Here is a 17880-nt window from a genome sequence, read left to right as displayed (position 1 = left end):
GTACACAAACGTGAGTGCCTACTCTACACTGTGCACTGTGTATCGTATCCTGGGGCTTCCTTGATGCCCAGGACAATGGTTCTCACTCTCAAGATGCACCATCTGTGGGGGCATAGGGTCAGCAAACAGGCCATGGCATGGCCGTGTGGCAAATGCTAGGCGAGACATGAGCGCTATGGGAACACACTGAAGGAGCACCTAATTCAGTCCTGCGAATCCTGGAAGGCTCCTGGAGAAAAGTGATTGACGTCCAGGTCAGACTTGAAGCCCAGGGAGAGGTTAACCTGGAACAGAGGGAACAGCGTGTGGGAAGGCTCAGAGACACTGATGGATGTCAGTCCAGAGTGAGGAGCGGGAGTGACAGGAGAGGAATAAAGTCTTCTACCTGCCGTGGCAAGGAATTTGGACTTGATCCTGGTGTACTGGGAGGCCATTTAAGGCTTGTAAGCAGGTGTGGTTTAGAAGAGCAGGCTAGAAATGGATTGATGAGCAGTACCAGCAGGGGATGCTGTTGGACTGCGCCGGGGTGGTGGTGGCGGACAGAGGGCTGCGGGTCTACTGAATGGGGCGGGGGCAGGAGGGGAGTAAGGGTGATGCCAGTGGTCCTGACTAAGCCAGTAAGCGGCAGTGCCATTTCCTGAGACTGGGAGCGAAAGATGCTCCCAAATATATGTCTGGATGGCAAAGTGCAGGGGACAGCTGGACGTGGGCCTCTTGCTGAGGGGAGAGCCAGCCCCGTGACAGGGCTGCCCAGCGGGCAGTGGCTGTGTGAACAGCACTGGGGGCACGGTGACAGCAGCCTCAGCAGAGGAAGGTGGGGTGGAAAGAGTGAGAGCAGAAAACTCTTTGAAAAACTTTGGCTACACAGAGGGGTGTTTGTTTTTTCATGAGCCAAGTGACTCATGCAGTTGAAATGCTCCTGGGAAGCAGCAGAGGAGGGAGGCTGAAGCCAGAGGGGGCAGTGAAGGCTGCAGAGCAAGGCCGCGAGGAAACAGGCAGGGTCGGTGGGGCCCAAGCCCAGGACACCGCTGATCATGCAGGGAGGAGGGGAGGCTGGGCGTGGGTGGACGGAGGTCAGCAGGCTTCCTGCCAGGAGGCCGAGAGCCTTGGCTTTCACCGTGGAGGGCGAGAACGAGTCATCTGCCAGGGAGGAGAAAGAAGGAGCCTGGGTAGCAGCTGGCAAAGGTTTTAAGCAGCTGTCCAAACAGGACAGCTTACACTAAGAAGGGAAACACCATTGCTTTGGGGGTGGAAGGCCTTCACCCACTCCCCACCAGTGTACCTGGAGGTGGGCTAGCAGTTTAATGCCTGTGCGTTGGGCACATGGACCTTTCTCCTTTGTTTTCAAATACTCAACTCTAGACAAGTTTATTGGTGATTTCACAGTATCCTTTCACAGGCTGACAGACAAATAGAAAACCGAATCTTACATCACGCACACATCCCCTTAGCAACCGCATGTGGTGGGTCAGACAGGACAGCCCCCGTTTCTCTTCTTCCATCCAAGCCTGTTAACCCGAGGCAGGACCAGTCTCATCAGGTGTCATCGTAAGCCATCCTGTCGGCACAGACACCTCTGGGGATTCCAGGACCCTTCTGGCAGGTTCTTGAAACTGAAACCTTAGAGGAAGGTTTTCACGCAGGAACCAACCAAATGCAGCTAAAACGCACACCTACACCCCTCTGTTATAGAAGAGTTCTGTTTCTTCTGTTGCCGACTGAATTTCCTTTTCAAGCTCACTGCACTGTATCTAAAAAACAAAGTTAAATTCTTAATATGCATATTCAGTTTTTTTGCCTTAGAAGTTAAAATTTTTTTTTCAGGAGTTTCCAGTGCTCTAGTGGTTAAGACCTTAGGATTTGGAGCTTTGACTGCCAAGGGCCCCCGGGTTCAATCCCTGGTCGGGGAACCAAGATCCTGCAAGCCATGTAGTGTAGGAAAAAAAAAAAACAGTTCAGAAAGCATCTATTTCAGTCCAATCTTTTCAGTGATGTCTTAAAAAAAAAAATTAACCTGGAATTCACTGGCAGTTCAGTTGTTAGGACTCCATGTGGTCACTGCTGAGGGCACAGGTTCAATCCCTGGTCAGGGAACTAAAATCCCACACACTGTGAGGCTTGCAGGATCTTAAGTTCCCTGATTAAGGGCTGAGTCTGGGCCCCTTGCATTGCAAGTTCAGAGTCCTAACTACTAGACCATCAGGAAAGTCCCTTAAAAACTTTCTTATGGAAAATTTCAAATATAAACAAATGCTGCGGCTCACACAACGTCTGAGGATGTACCCTGGGCAGGGCCCTGGCAGAACCTCTCAGCCCCGCGCTCTATCTGCAAGCCACCCAGTCAGGACAGGACCACCATTCAGCCACCTCATGCCCACCTTGGATCAACAAGTTATTTTAAACATCCAACAAATGCCAAGGCTTGCTTGATGGGGGTTGGAGGTCAGGGGGTGGTGATGGTGACAGCAACAAGCATTTCAGCCAAGAAATGCCGGAAATCAGTATCTACTACATCAGTAATGTCCTTGCTATCAGCAACAAGCCTTTGCAGAGGTATTATGACCTCCATCTGTCTTTAATAGAAACTAAGCCTCAGAGAGTTTAAGCAGATTGACCAGGGTCATGGATGAGCTGGGAATCTGAGTCCAGGCAGTCTGACTCATCACAGATTATAATATATCCTGCTCTATAGAGCAGCAGGGCCTTCCCAGGTGGCACTAGTGGTAAAGACTAAAAGTGGTAAAGAATCTATCTGCCAATGCAAGAGACAGACTCAGGTTTGATCAGGGTCAGGAAGATCCCCTGGAGTAGGAAATGGCAACCCACTCCAGTATTCTTGCCTGGGAAATCCCATAGACAGAGAAGCCTGGTGGGCTACAGTCCATGGGGCTGCAGAGTGGGACATGACTGAGCACACACAGAACGGGTGTCCCTAGCTGCATGTGAGCACTTAAAATTAAACAGATTAAAAATTCAATCCCTCAGCCTCACTAGCTATGTTTCCAGTGCTCAACAGCCAGCTGTGATGAGGGACTACACATACTGGACAACAGATTACAACGTTTCCATCGCTGCAGAAAGCCCTATGGGATGGACCGTCACTATAGTATCTTATGAAGCTTTAAACTATCTCAAAGTTGTTTTTTTTTTTAATGTCCCAGAAAAACACTTCAGATACACAGTTAAGAAAAACAGAATCCAAAACTGTGCAAGTCATCTGCAGGGTGGGATTATGCGTAAAGGATGTTATTTTGTTTTATTCTTCTGTAAACTTGGCCCGATTTTTTTCAGAGAATGAGTTATCTCACTCTGATAATGAGGAGAAGAGACACATTTTTCTTTTTTTAAGAGGAAGTTGAAGGGGGACACTTACCCGTCTGATCTGTGGGAAGATGCTGAAGGAAACTGGCACCATCAATCCCATGACGAGGATCGTACAAGAAAACTTCAGGGTCCACAGTGACCATGGATTCTGCAGGAAAAACTGGGTCCTGTAAGAAAAAGGTACCAGGGCTTTTAAATTTAATTAAAAAAAATTTTTTTAAAGATGGCTTACTTAAATTTTTATTTATTTTTTTGGCCTCACCACACGGCACGTGGGGTCTCAGTTCCCCATCCAGGGATCGAACCCAGGCCACCTGCCATGGAAGCTTGGCCTCAACCACTGGGCCACCAGGGATGTCCCTCCAGGACTTTTTTAGAGGCCCGCCCTGGGCTCAAATGGCAGTCAATTGTTTTGTGAGCAGCTGCAGGCCTGGCCTCCGTTCCTCATCACCCCACAACAGGTGATACCAGCAGCTGCACAGATGGAGCAGTCACTACATGTCAGGCCTGGGTCAAGCACTTCATATGCATTTGCTTACCTGCTATCCCCCGACCCTATGAGGTCTATGTTATCATCTCCTTCACACCAACAAGAGGACGCAGCCACATCTTCAAATTCTCAAAAGTGAGAGGTCAGATTCTAGGACCTGCGCCCTCCCCTGGACTGTGACGTTCTGACCCTGACCTCTGAGACTGTGGGAAGAAGGAGCAAGAAGCCCCGCCTGGGAAGCCAGAGATCTGGGGTCCTGGGGTCCGGCTGGGGCTTGACCACTGACAGACCCTGTGCTCTCAGGTAAGCCGCCTTCCCCTTCTGAGCCCTGAGACTTTTCAGAGGCAAAAATGAAAGGGTTGAATCAGAAGGGCCACCGTGGCCACTCTACCTGGGATACTGTCATGGGTGTGGGACGAGGTCCCTTCCAGGCACCCCAAAGGCCCACCAGGAAATGAGGACCACCTCTCCCCACCAGGCAGGTGGTACCACTGTGCAGGCCTTGGAGGATGAACCTCTAGATCCCAGCTTTCCCAGAATCCCCCACGTTGAGGTCAGCCAGAGAGGAGCAGGGGGACCCAACCCTGGAGAAGTCCCCACAGCCACCCAGCTGGATCGACCATGGGAAGTAGGAGTTGGACAGAACACTGCTGCTTCCTGAAATGCACTCCTTGTGTGGTCCAAGCAGAGGCTTCCTAGCTCAGCAGCCCAGACAGAGCAGGCTGGGCCAGCACCAGGCAGGTGACCCCTCCTGGACCAACAGGATCCTTTCCCAGGAGTTTGTGAACTGTGTGGAAGACACACCCTACCCTTAACCCCCCAAGATTTGCTGTGTTTTTCTCTCTCATCAAGACACTGTGAGGACTTCCCTAGTGGTCTAGTGATTAAGGGGCTTCCCAGGTGGCACTAGTGCTAAAGAACCCGCCTGCCAATATAGGTTAGACCTAAGAGACACGGGTTCAATCCTTGAGTTGGAAAGATCCCCTGGTGGAGGGCATGGCAACCCACTCCAGTACTCCGCCTTCCAATGCAGCCAGTGTGGGTTTGATCCCTGGTTGGGGAATTAAGGTCCCATATGCTGTGGGGTACGGCCAAAAATATAAAAAAAAAAAGACAAGACACTGCAAGGATACCAGCTGGGAGGTGGCCACAGTCACGTGTCAACGTGAAGAAGCCAATGTACAGAGGGAAAGGAGGAAGACAACAGCCACAAAGGAGAAGAGAGGACTGTCCTGCACAAGAGTTCTGATCAGCTGCCGCAGGCCACACCCCCCCCGCCCTGTTCCTGGTATCTAAACCAACGCCTCTCCTCCTGCCCTAAGCTGCTTCCTGCAAGTGGGGCCTCTCATACTAGCTGACCCCAGGCTCTCCTCCTAACAGGCCATGGCAGGGATTTCCCTGGTTGTCCAGTGGTTAAGATGCAGTGCTCCTAATACAGGGGGCCAGGGTTTGATCTGTGGTTGAGGAATTAGATCCACAAGCCACAACCAAAAGATCCTGCATGCCACAAGTAAGAACTGGCACGGCCAAATGAATAAATATTAAAATAAACAAATAAAGGAATGGCAGTCAACTGGTTCTGGGCCACTTAAGCTAATTTAACACATGCTTGGAACGAAGAGGGGAAAGAGACCTGAGCAGCAGCCATAGCACATGAGAGCTGGGAAAGTAAAGTGAAAAAGTGAAAGTGTCAGCCACTCAGTCATGTCTGACTCTGTGACCCCATGGACTACAGCCTGCCAGGCTCTTCTGTTCCTGGAATTCTCCAGGCAAGAATACTGGGGTGAGTTGCCAGGCCCCGCAAATCCTCCAAACTCATCTTTCTATCAACAGAAATGAGGAATCGAGCCTCAGCAGGTGCAGGGGCACGCCCAAGGAGTAACTGAGGACAGAGTAACTGGGGGAGAGTCCAGGTTTGTTGGAATGTGCACATCAGGATTTCCACACCTGCCCTAAATCAATCCTACCATCTTAATGGTGATGAAGACTGTTTAGAGGGAAGATTCCTAAAGGACCTTCTTCCCATCCCGCTCATCAGATTCAGTATTTGACAAATTTTATACAATTTTGATGGTCAACATGTTTATTCCTTCCCGGGGATATAAGCATACCTCTTACCTTTTAAAAAAGTATGCGAAGACTTCAGGAATAAACGCAGAGGTCCCAAACAGCACAACTCTGGATGTTGCTGTATCTTTAACGGCCTAGTGGAAATGAAAAGAAAGCAGCTTAGCACATGGAGTAGGCCGAGTTCCAGGGATCTTGCAAGTCATGACAGAGACTGGCAAGCTGCCATTCTCCCCTCTCTGCACGTGCAAAGGGCTGGAAGCAGCGCTTGACCTGCATACGTACAGAAAATGCCTGGAGTTGGTGCCTGGAATGACCGGAGATGAGATTAACCTCTCCATGACTCCACAATGGTCTCCATCACTCCCACCAACCACCCCAAATAAAACATTAATTACAAGCAGAAGCAGCTGACAGACAAATCCTTACTTAGAACCAAATGGCAGTCCCTTTGCTAGAAAAGCTTGATTTACCACTGAGGACATCGCCACATTTTTCTTTCAGTCCAGGATTCTGCCACCCACCTTCCTCTCCTAAACTGCCCCCAGCTAATCCCACTCCTTCCAGGAGGGGAAGCCCAGCTCTCAGTGCACTGGCATGGCATCATGTCTGCGTGTAACATGCATGAGTCTGCCTGCATGCTCCCATCTTTTGCTTGTGTGATGAACAGTGTTTTATAAAATTTTATTTTGCATAAACATATATGTATAGTCTATACTGTGTTGCCATCTTTTCTATAAGTTACTCTCTATATTGAACCTTTAAACATATCACTGACAGTATGGGTTATATGCACAAAAATCACGTGTACTCAAGGGCAATATCGGAGATGTTCAAGGGAAATTTTGACTATAGATGACACTTGCCTTGGAACGTCAGAACTCGACCTCTGGGTAAGGCACAACTCTACACGCTGAGTGTAAGATAGACAGGCACTCTGCCCACCCTGCCCTCCCCTGAAATCTGTTCTGTGCACTTCCGGCCTCCTGTGACTCCGTGGCTACAGCCCATTGTCCAGGCTTCTCTGCTGTGGCCCACATGCCTGTTCTGCCCAGGACACTAATGCTCGGCTCATCTGATCCCCTGCAGGAATGCCCTTCCCCCACGAGGACAGAGGGCTGCAAGGAGGGTGTGGCTTTTAAAAATAACCTTTCAGGAATACAAGATAAAGTCGCTGGAAGAAGAAAAGAGTGGTAGCTGAGCCTGGAGTGTTTCGGCGTCAGCAGGGCAAGGCCGGCCCCTCTCCATTTGTCTTGTGTGGAAGGGAAGACATTCCAAACCAGACACCGGTCATGAGACACTGCGAGATGCGTGGCGGCCTGCAACTGAGTAGCCGACACGGCCAGGCAAAGGAAAACAGCATGGACTAGGCTCCTGAAATCTAATCAAAGGTGCTCTATTACAATCAGATATTGCTGGTTACGCAGTTTCTGAAATTTTAGCTGAAGAAAAGAAATCTTCCGGTGACAGGGAAGTGATAAAAGAATGACCAAGCTTACGCATGGTCACAGACACTTTATTCTTAAGAGAAAGATCAACTTTTTTTTTTAAGATCACCAAACCTTTCTTTCACCCTAAATTGGCCATGTTGCAAACAAGGAAGCTCCTCTCAATAAGATGGGCTAGATAACTGGGTAGCCAGCAGGGCCCGAGGCTCCCTCCCAGCCCCTGGAGAGAAGCAATGCTGACCAGTGAGGGGTGGGTCTCCAGAGCCCAGCACAGCACCCGAGAGGCGGGAGGAGCTAAAGAACAACTTGGGGATTAAACATTCACTCTCGTGTTTCCCACCGTGCCCTGCAGTTAAAATTCAGTTGAAGAAAAATGCCAACACACATCCACACACACAGTTGTAGGTACACAAGCAGTCAGAGCGGCATCAAGGGCAACAGCCAAAAATTGGACACAATCCAAATCTCCATCGCCTGGGGAGCAGACAAGCAAAACGTGGTATAGTGGAAGACTACTCGGCAATAAAAAGCCATGCACTACCAGTGCGTTAAAAGATGAATGAACCTCAAAAGTCAAAGAGGCCAGACAAAAATACTGTGATTCACTTGTATGAAACTTCTAGAAAAGACAAAACAATGAAGACATAAAGCAGATCAGTGTTTCCCTGGGGCTGCGGGTGGGAGGGGGAGTGACTGAAACAGAATTCTGTTTCACCCGACAGAATTTTCAGGGGGATGAAAATGTTCTAAAATTGGACTGTGGCGGAACTTTCCTGGTGGTCCAAGGGCTAAGACTGTGCTCCCAGTCTTGGTCAATCCCTGGTCAGGGAACTAGATCCCACAAGCTGCAACTAAGAGTTTCCGAATGCCGCAACTAAGACCCAATACAGCCAAATAATAAAAATTTAGATAATAATAAAATAAATCTCGATATATATATATATATATTTGGGTTCTCTGGTAGCTCAGCTGGTAAAGAATCCGACTGCAATGCAGGAGATCCCAATTCGATTCCTGGGTGGGAAGATCCGCTGGAGAAGGTGGCGCTAGTGGTAAAGAACCCGCCTGCTAAGGCAGGAGACAGAAGAGGCGTGGGTTCAATCCCTGGCTCGGGAAGATCCTCTGGAAGAGGAGGGTGTGGCAACCGACTCCAGTATTCTTGCCTGGAGAATCCCACAGACAGAGGAGTCTGGTGGGCTACAGTCCATAGGGCTCCAAAAAAGTCGGACACGACTGGAGCGACTTAGCACCGCCCACACTTAACGTATTTATATAGATGACTGAAAGATAGATGGTCAGATATTCTATTGGTTCTGTTTCTCTGGAGAACCCAGATACTGCATCACCTTTTAAACATCACAGTGCAAATGTGAACTCTCTCTGAGCACCATGAGAAAAGACAGATAAGAAAAGGCTGAAAGGAGATGTGAATTTGTTACCAGCTCTCAGACTGACAATTAAATTCTTCGCCCCAAAGGCAAGCAGCTTGTAGCTTCACAGCGTGGGTCCCCTACCTTTGTCCCGGCTTTTCTGGAATAACCTATGACATTGCCTTCCTTGTCCATGACCTCGATCCCGCGTATGGGCTCCAAACTTCGGGAGGCGATCACGTTCATCCCACTGAGCTGGGCTGTGGACGTAAAGAAGGAAACAGAGGGATGAGTGTGGGTCCAGTGAAGGGACATGTTTTCGAGGGTCACGCCTCTTTCTCTGATGGGTGTGCTTTGCCGATCCATGGGTGGTCACCTGACACATACAAAGTCAGCTCTCTCCTGGGCTGTGGAGTAGGGGTCAGAACTGCTGGCCTCTCGGTCTTGGATCCTGACTACAGCCTAGCCCCAGGTCCCGACACCCTTGACAGGATTCCCAGAAAAACCCCGGGGCCTTTGAAATATGCCTGCCTTCTTTGCTGAAGCTGGCTTGACCCAGTTTCTATAACATAATTTCCCAGATTTTACCACTGACCTAATTCTGCCAACACTTCAAGCTGCTTTGATTTCCAAGCCCAAATGCTGAGGGTGAATTACTGAACTTGCAGGCTGGCAAATTTAAAACAGTTGGTTACTATCTCTGTCCCTCCCTTGGAGTCATACTATTGGTTTGAAATCCCCAAGACTACTACTTCCTCCATGGGTAACCCTAGAAAATCTCCCTAACCGCCCCTTGCCTCAGTCTCCTCATCTGTAAGTGGGGATAATATTACCTGCCTCTAAGTTGTTGTCAAGATTCAGTGAAATAATATATGGACAAGGCTTGTACAATCTTTACAAAGAGATGGAGACATAGAGAACGGACGTGCGGACACAGAGAGGGATGGGGAGAGGGGAGTGAACTGGGAGATTGGGATTGACATATATACATTTCCATGTGTAAAACAAGACAGCCAGTGGGAAGCTGCTCTTTAGCACAAGAGCTTAGCTTAGTGCTCTGTGATGACCTGGAGGGGTGGGATGGGGGCGGTGGGAAGGAGGTTCAAGACGGAGGGTAAATGTGTGTACACACACACACACACACACAGAGACATACATATAGGGATTCACTTCGCTGTACAGCAGAAACGAACATTGTAAAGCAATTATATTTCAAGAAAAAATTTTAAAAAATATTAATTGGAGTATATTTGTTATAAATAATAAATATATATTTATATAAATATAAATAAAATGTAATTTGTGTTTCCAGGTTCGTGTTCATCCTTTGACAACTAAAGGGGTACCTACAGAGAAAGCATCATTTCTCAAACCAAAGACCCCATCTGGACCTGGGGGCACCAGCAAGCTATAAATGTTGGCTCTCACCAACTGCAGTGAGGCCCAGGGACTGGGGTATCCCTGAAGATGGAGGCAGGCTCCCGCTTACCGAGAATGATGACGGGAATGACGTTTCTGCTCAGAACGCTATTCATTGAAAGCTTTACTTGGAGCAAACGAGGGAATAACTAGAAAACGAGAGAGACGAATCATCATTGCATGGGACCAGCAGAGGGCTAGTGTCAGCCTAGTTCCTTTTACAGGGCAGGACCCTGCAAGTGTCTCCACACGTTTCTTGTTTTAATTCCTGCAACACTGAAGTGCTCTCCCTGATCCTCAGAGGAACGCTTAGAGATTTAGGCTACAAATGTGTCCAGAGTCACTAAGATGTTAAGGATTTGACCCAAGAGGTGAACCCAGGCTCACCAGACTCTGAAGTCTACATTATCACTCATTACAGTATCCTGACATTGAAAGCAACACATAATTTGTATAACATGTTTACAAACATGACATTATTCTTTTTTTTGGTCGCATAGTGCTGCATATGGGATCTTAGTTCCCTGACCTAAGGGAACTACACCCCCTGCAGTGGAAGTTCAGAGTCTTAACCACTGGACCACCAGTCAAGTCCCCTGAATTAATTTTTTTAAGAAAGATAACAGTACTGAGTCCATGCCTAGAAACTTAGAAAAAAAAATCACATAATTTGGGGGTTATAGGATTACAGGTAACTTTGATTTTCTTCATGTCTTAATCATACTTTCTAAATTCAGTTAGAACATAAAATTTTGATTCTGAAGAGTAAAAGATTTGACACATTTTAAAAATACATACGCCCAAAAAAGTTGAAGACACAATCACTCCTGCACCTAGTAATAAGCTCTCGTGTGCACGACGATCCTAGGGAAAAACAAAGGTTCATATTTAGTAAATGCCACAGTTCTACCCAGGAAAGATAATTCCAACAAACACACAAAATCGCCAAAAGAAACACGGTGAAACTGCATGCCCTCCGGGCCTCGTGATACTCACATAACTTGCATTTCCATTGACGATGTTGAAGACTGTACTGTAGGTGTAGAAGGAGGCCTACAGGAAGACAGAGGCTAACACGTCACATTTTGGTTTCAAGTTCAACAAAATTCAATAATTCTGAAATAGAAAGAATTGCTACCTGAGGTAAAATCATGGACTTCAGACTTTTCACCGGTAGCATTGACAGAAATAGCTGTAAAGAAAGTAAAGCAGATACAGACTACTATATATAAAATAAACAAGGACCTACTGTGTAGTACAGGGAACTATACCCAAGATCTTGTAATAACCTACAATGGAAAAGAACCTGAGAAAGAATACATATAAAATGAATCACTCTGCGGTAAACCTGAAACACTGTAAATGAAGTATACTTCAATTAAAGAAAATAATGCATAGCTGAGAGCGTCTTGGGTGGGAGGGAAGGCTTGTGGCACACAGAACCTCCCCAGGGAGATGTAGAACTGAGTCCCCAAGAGCAGGGGCAAGAAGCGGAAGATGTGGATGCCCGGGGCTAGTGGCCCGTGGACAGGTGGTATTGGATGGGCCCCCATGGGCAGTGAGAGCCCAGGGGTGCCTCACACTGGTCCCCGTCTCCAGACATGCAATCGAGCAGGGCGGCTGAGAAGCATCATTTTAATTTATTTTAAATTAAACTTGCAGGGGGCAGAGCCAAGATGGACAGCTTCACTTCGGGTGATTCCGGGTCCCAGGGGAGGGCCTGCCTGATTGGGGGGGAGGGGACTTGGGGAGAGGAGGTGACAGCCAGTGACATGGGCCTGTGCCATGGAGTATGTCCTAACTCATTAACCTCCTCCTTAGTGCTTGGCCCATGGTAGGTATTCAAAGAAAGGGCTACCTTGTGACATTGTGTATCCTCAACAGGCCCTGATGCCCGGGGGTATAAGTAGAGGTGGGGTGTGGACAAGGGTCAGAGGTGAGAGGTCCTAACCATCTATCAGGCAGTCACGGGACAGGGGCCCAGAGCTTAGGAGATGCCTGGACGTCCTCCTGACCCCTTGGCTTCTTAGTGGTGAATGGCAGCTTACTCACCGTGGGTGCCGTGAAAGGCAGGAGAGCTGGCGAGAAAGACAAGAGGGTCAGTGACGGCAGAGAGGGTGGAAAACCGCCCACCCTGAAGCCTCTTCTCAGGCATGGGAGTCAAAGGATATTTTTTACGCACTTTTCTTTCTAATAAAAATAATAACTACGTGCATAAGGCAAAACTTAAAACCAGCACAGCAGAGGAAGACCTGACCAGGCTTTCTCTCATTGAGGGTAAGTGGTCACTTGTTGCAAATCTTTGTTCATCCTTCTAGGTGAATTCAATACATCTGTGACACTGTGACTTATAATAAGACATATGTATTTGCTCTTCATCCCTATCCCTGGCCCAGAGATCCTAAAACCCTTGAAATTTCCTAAGTGAGAAGGGCGATAAAGGTAAAAGGAGTGTCTCTTATTCTTTAAAATTTATTTGGCTGCACCAGGTCTTAGCTGTGGCACGCAGGATCTAGTTCCCTGGTTGAGGATCGAACCTGGGCCTCCTGCGTTGAGAGCATGGAGTCTTAGCCACTGGGCCACCCAGGAAGTCCCAAGTGCCTCTCATTCTTCAAAGCAAGCCCCTTTCAACCACACCTGAGATGATGTCAATACGGTGACTTTGGGAAAGCACCGAAGGATGGGGCTGGTTGCCAGAGGAACCAACCACATGACTTGGAGGGAGGCAAGGTTTTCTAAAGGTTACAAACCACTTGTGAAAATTAGAATCAACTCACCTGCAGGTCGAAAAGGACCAGGGATTAGCCTGCTATTGTCAGGATGCACTGTGGACTTCAGAAGGGTACACACAAAGGTGAGTCTGATGTTTGGTTTTGTTATTTTAGGCTAAAAATTAGGATGGGGCTGAAACTTACAAGACTTCTCTTCCAGGCTTCTTGTATCTAAAAAGAGAAAGACCAAGCAATAGTTTTTAAAGGTGTCCTGGCAGCCAAAATAGCTCCTCTCCAGTTTCATTTGTGGTATCACCTTTGCTCCACCTTTCAGGGAGTGAAGGGTGAACTGTTTTCTACCACGGGGGCAGAGCAGATCAAAACAAGTAAATCAAATGAGTGAACTAACAAGAAGCAAAAAGAAGAGCCACACGAAAATGACCAAAACATTAAAAAGGCCCCCAGGTTTGTGACCTTGGAGAGGCCAACATCTAACTTGCCCCTTGGGGGAGTCCTTGAATGCCGCCAGCCTCCCCCAGCTCAGAGCAGAGCAGGCTGTGTGCAAACCACGCTATTAGCCAAGTCACTGTAAGAGAGCCAGGTGTGAGTTCAGAGGCCCCAACAAGTTCTTAGAAAAACCAAGTTAAACATGCGAGCTTTCCGCAGGCTGCCTCAAGGGACTGATGTTTGTGGGCTCTGGAAAGCCCCACTCGCTGCAAGGTAGATAACAAACACTGGGCTTAAGTCTTTGGGCAGGGGCTGTAACCCCGCCCCGTAACACTGCTTCTAACAGGGAGCAGATTCTGACTTCAGAGGCCTGCCAGAATTCTGGAATTTGCCATGGGGCTCAGGAGTCAGCTACAGAGAATAGATACTGCAACTGCCCATCTCTGTTGCACAGGAAGAACCCTATGCTGTTTTCCCTTAATACTAGTTCCTAACAGTAGTAACTCATATTCATCTGGCTTACAAGAAGGAATCATAACTATATTTTAAAAGCTAACCCAACTGAGCAGTGTTTATGATGCCAAAATACCACCTGATTTCAGACCATGCAGTTAGAATCACCTGAAGGCACCCAAGCCCAGCTTTGAGCCAGGCACACCTGGGAACAAGAAACATACCCTTTTGTCCTCCAAGTCACCTCTGGATGCATCTTCATTTGTTAACAAGAGTTGCCTCGATTTTTCTATTTTTTCCTACAATTAGATATAAAGAAATCAAGCAATGATCTCAACTTCAGATTTATCCACAGATTTAAGGATCACATGCTTACTAACACCTGATTTTAATTTTTTTTTTTTTTTTTACTTCTCCAAGAGGCTCGCAGGATCTTAATTCTTGACCAGGGATTGAAGCCACACTCTCAGTATTCCACTGCATGAGTATGCCATTTTATATTTCTCTATTTCCCTACTGATGTGCATTCAGCTTGTTTCCTGTTTTTCTCTATTATAAACAAGACGACAGGAAGCATTTATTTGAGCACAAAGATGGGAGTGCCCCTGTGGATCTGGCTGTAAGTGTCGTTGCTGGTCTCTCACGAAGGGTTTCTCTTCCTCTTCATCCCTCAGCCACACCTGGTTCAAACTCTCCTCTTTCACTTAGATAATTGAGTCATCCCCTGAACTGATCATAGTCTGGGTCCCTCTGGTTACTCGTCAGACGGCTAAGTAAAAATCCCTCTTGTCTGAATGACCCACAAGGACCTTCCAGAACTGTCCGGTTCCCCTGAGTTAAAAGACCCAGTAACTGGGTGACCTGGCCCCTGCCGCCCTCCCCTTTGCTCACAGTCCTGTCTTCCTGACAGTTCCTCCCTCCCAGCCTTCTTTAAATAACCTCCCCCAATTCCCTGCTACACCTTGCCCTTGGAGCCCGGAGTCAAGGTCTGTGGCTAGCTTTGCTTCTCTGTCCTCCATCACCAGGGAGGTTTGTTTTGATTCCCTTTGAAACCACCAGCACCAGGCCCAGGATTTGGTTGGTGTTGTTTAGTCGCTAAGTCCTGTCCAACTCTTTTGTGGCCCCAGGGACTGCAGCCCGCCAGCCTCCTCTGTCCACGGGATTTCCTAGGCAAGAATACTGGAGTGGGTTGCCACTTGCTTCTCCAGGGGATCTTCCAAACCCAGGAACTGAACCTGTGTCTCCTGCGTTGCAGGCGGATTGTCTACCACTGAGTCACTCACCTGGGAAGCCAGGATTTGGTACTACCTGTTAAATGGATTGCTCTTATGTAGCAACTTTCCAATCTCAAGTTCATTCACAAGAAATAAAAACATGATAATATACATGGATTCTGCTATTTCAACTGCTTTGATAAGAGACACACAGCCTTCACATTTCAGAATAAAGTGTGAAATTCACTATTTTTGAAAACAAGAAAATACTTACAATTGAAAGGACCAAATTCGTAGGATCCAACAAGTCTGTCCACTGAAGAACTCTTTGAATAAAAGACTTGAGAGGGGCAGGAGCACCAGAGAGGTTAATGGCAGCAGAAAAACAAAAACAGGTAATAACACTTAACAATATTTTTAGAACCTCATAGGGCCTTCTCCTTGCAGCATCTCCTAGAATCCTCACAACATCCCCATCCTACAGGTGAAGACACTGAAGCTTCCAAGGGCTCATGAATGTACTCAAGGAAGCCCAACCAGGAAATGACCCAATGGCCTGTGCTCTTCACCTCAAATTGCTCTTGAGGGTTACAAGCCCAGACTCTGGGGTCAAATGGACCTATGTTCACACCCCACATATCACCTTGAAGCACTGCCTAGAAAGGTCTCAATCCTTCTAGATTCCTAGAAAGGAATCTGTTTCTTCACACCCCTTGGGTGGTTATAAGGCTTGCATGCATGCTCAGTCATGTCGTTAAAACCCTAAGGACTAAAAAAAAAAAAAAAAACCCTAAGGACTGTAGCGCGCCAGGCTCCTCTGTCCATGGGATTCTCCAGGCAAGACCACTGGAGTGAGTTGCCATCCCCTTATCCAGGGGATCTTCCTGATGCAGGGATGGAACGGGAGTCTCCTGCACTGCAGCAGATTCTCTACCAGAGTCACCTGCAAAGACCGGTTATAAGGCTTAACTCCAGTCATAAAGAACTGGACACTTCAGTGAAGGCTCAATACAGGCAGTTTGGTTCACATGTGGAGAAAGAAGGCCTGGTTTGCTCCCTAAAGCCCCCAAACTTTGCAGTGATTCCCGCTTAGAGGCCTGGCTCTGCTAGGACAACTTGAGTTTCCTGTCCTTGACTTTCCCACCTAAGAGAACCGAGCTAGGCTCTGCTCTAGGTCAAGGCGGAAAGAGAACACTCTAGAAACGTGCTGTCCAATTAACCACATGTGGCCAGGCCAATTCCAGATGTGCTGTATGTGGAAACCATACATAAAGACTTCCTACAGAAAAGGATGCAAGAAATCTCATTTATAATTTTTTATACCAATTACATGTTGAAATGTTAATATTTTGTTTCTACTGAGCTACATGCAATATATTATTAAAATTAAAATGTGAAAAGTCATATATTTTTAATGTGACTACTAGAAAATTTGGAATTACCCACGTGGCGCCATCTTATTTCTATTGGACAGCGCCTCCCGGCCACTGCCTGGAGGCGGGGCTTCGCGCAGCCCTGAATCTCAAGGTCGGGCGGCTGAGCCTACAGACTCCTGGGGAGGACCTGTTTTGTGCTTCTCCAGCCTGGTGCTCAGCAACAGCCTAGGCAGCAGAAGCAGACCCCTGAGGGGTGCGGAGTGACTCCTGGTTCGTGCGATCTGCAGGGTGACACTGTGTTACCTACCCTCCCTAGCCAAGCCTGCGGCAGAGGCGACGCACGCTAACAGCCGTGGCCGTCGGCATCCTGCAAGCCCGGCTTTCCTTTCGTTCCCTCCCGGGGTCTGAGACGGGAAGGTGGGTGCTGCGACCACGTGGCCTGCCCAAGGTCACGGCGGCCAGCGGCGACTCCAGGCCGCGCGGCCCGCGCCCTCCCCGCCCCCAGCCGCGCCGGGCCCGGGCCGTACTTGGCGTTCGGTGATCCAGAAGCGCACGTTGGGCTCCATGCGGGCGGCGGCGCCGCTGCACCCTGGGAGCCGCCCGGCCCCCCGCGCTTCTTCCTCCTCTTCCGGGCTCCTCTTCCTGGGACCTTAGGAGCTGCCAGGAAAGGCCGCGGCGGCCGGGCCTGGCGGGGAGGAGGAGCCGGGCGGCGAGCCCCGCCCCGGGCACGCGCGCGTCCCCTGCCCCGGCTCCCTGGCCCGCGTGCCCTGGGCTCCTCCTTTCCGCGTGCGCTCTGTTCCAGCTCCCGGGGTCCCGCGCGCCTGCTGTTGCCGGGAGCCCACCTCCGCCATAGGCCAGGTCTTCCCAACCTTGTTCCTCCCTTTCGGGTAGGCTGGCCGCCTCCGGGCCTAGACGGGTCGCCTATGTAACAAAGCCCATATCACGGGACCTACAGTGGAGATCCGTTCAGGGGCGCCTGGCGCCTTCCGCAGGCTCACCCTGCAGTCCTACAGCGTCTGACTTCCCCTAGCACAGGCTTTGTACCCTCGGAAATCTCTTTGATTGCACCTGAAGTCCAGCGTACACGGGATGGGGGATAGGACGTGCTACATAATTTGTGCGGCCCAGTGGTACCTCTTTTTTGAATTTTCAAAAGTCGACTTGAGAGCATTATACCAAACCCCGGGGCCCTCCTAGGTTCCCCAGCCCTGCCTCCCAGGCAGTGTCTCTGCCCAAGGGTTTTCCCCTGCGCTGGGGCAAACCCAGTTTCCTCTGCTGTACACGAGAGAGGGTAGAGACCACTTGTAGAGGAAAATGTGCCTTCCTTCGGCCTCCACCCACTTCCCCAGCACTGGGGTGTGTGAGGGTTATGTGTGTTTGTGGAAGGCTGGATGTTGAGGGCCTTCAAGGGGCTCCTGAGGAGTCCCAGGTTAGGGACCTGGTGCCATGGAATACTTGTTTGTGGCCATGGTCGTCAGTAACTTCAAGTCTACTTTCTCATCTGTAAAATGACAATAATTGTACCTATTGTGTTTTTGTTGTGGGTCCAATGAGATAAAAC

General features: G+C 48.8%; 1 protein-coding gene across 1 annotated transcript; it reads right to left on the bottom strand.

The window, feature by feature from the left end:
* Positions 1 to 1337: 1337 nt before the first annotated feature.
* Positions 1338 to 17053, bottom strand: SFXN4 (sideroflexin 4). Its single transcript, XM_043475311.1, has 14 exons — positions 16847 to 17053; positions 15218 to 15283; positions 13954 to 14028; positions 13034 to 13060; positions 12896 to 12950; positions 12171 to 12196; positions 11257 to 11310; positions 11115 to 11171; positions 10917 to 10982; positions 10189 to 10267; positions 8844 to 8959; positions 5933 to 6018; positions 3374 to 3491; positions 1338 to 1751 (listed from the first exon to the last, which is right to left on the bottom strand). The coding sequence occupies exons 1-14, from the start codon at positions 16883 to 16885 to the stop codon at positions 1674 to 1676; spliced, it is 942 nt and encodes a 313-aa protein (XP_043331246.1). The 5' UTR covers positions 16886 to 17053; the 3' UTR covers positions 1338 to 1673.
* Between the last annotated feature and the right edge of the window lie 827 nt (positions 17054 to 17880).

Source organism: Cervus canadensis, chromosome 8, assembly GCF_019320065.1.
Source record: "Cervus canadensis isolate Bull #8, Minnesota chromosome 8, ASM1932006v1, whole genome shotgun sequence".
NCBI lineage: Eukaryota > Metazoa > Chordata > Mammalia > Artiodactyla > Cervidae > Cervus > Cervus canadensis.
This window is presented reverse-complemented; position numbering and strand designations above follow the sequence as displayed.

Bases quoted from the DNA above. Each gene is read 5' to 3' on its own strand.
- SFXN4 (XM_043475311.1), bottom strand. From the start codon at position 16,885: ATGGAGCCCAACGTGCGCTTCTGGATCACCGAACGCCAA. The intron at 10,268-10,916 runs GTATGTATTTTT...CTCGTTTTCTAG, and splicing joins TGTCTTCAACTTTTTTGGGC to TTATTCCCTCGTTTGCTCCA. The intron at 3,492-5,932 runs GTAAGAGGTATG...TTTTTCTTACAG, and splicing joins TTCGCATACTTTTTTAAAAG to GACCCAGTTTTTCCTGCAGA.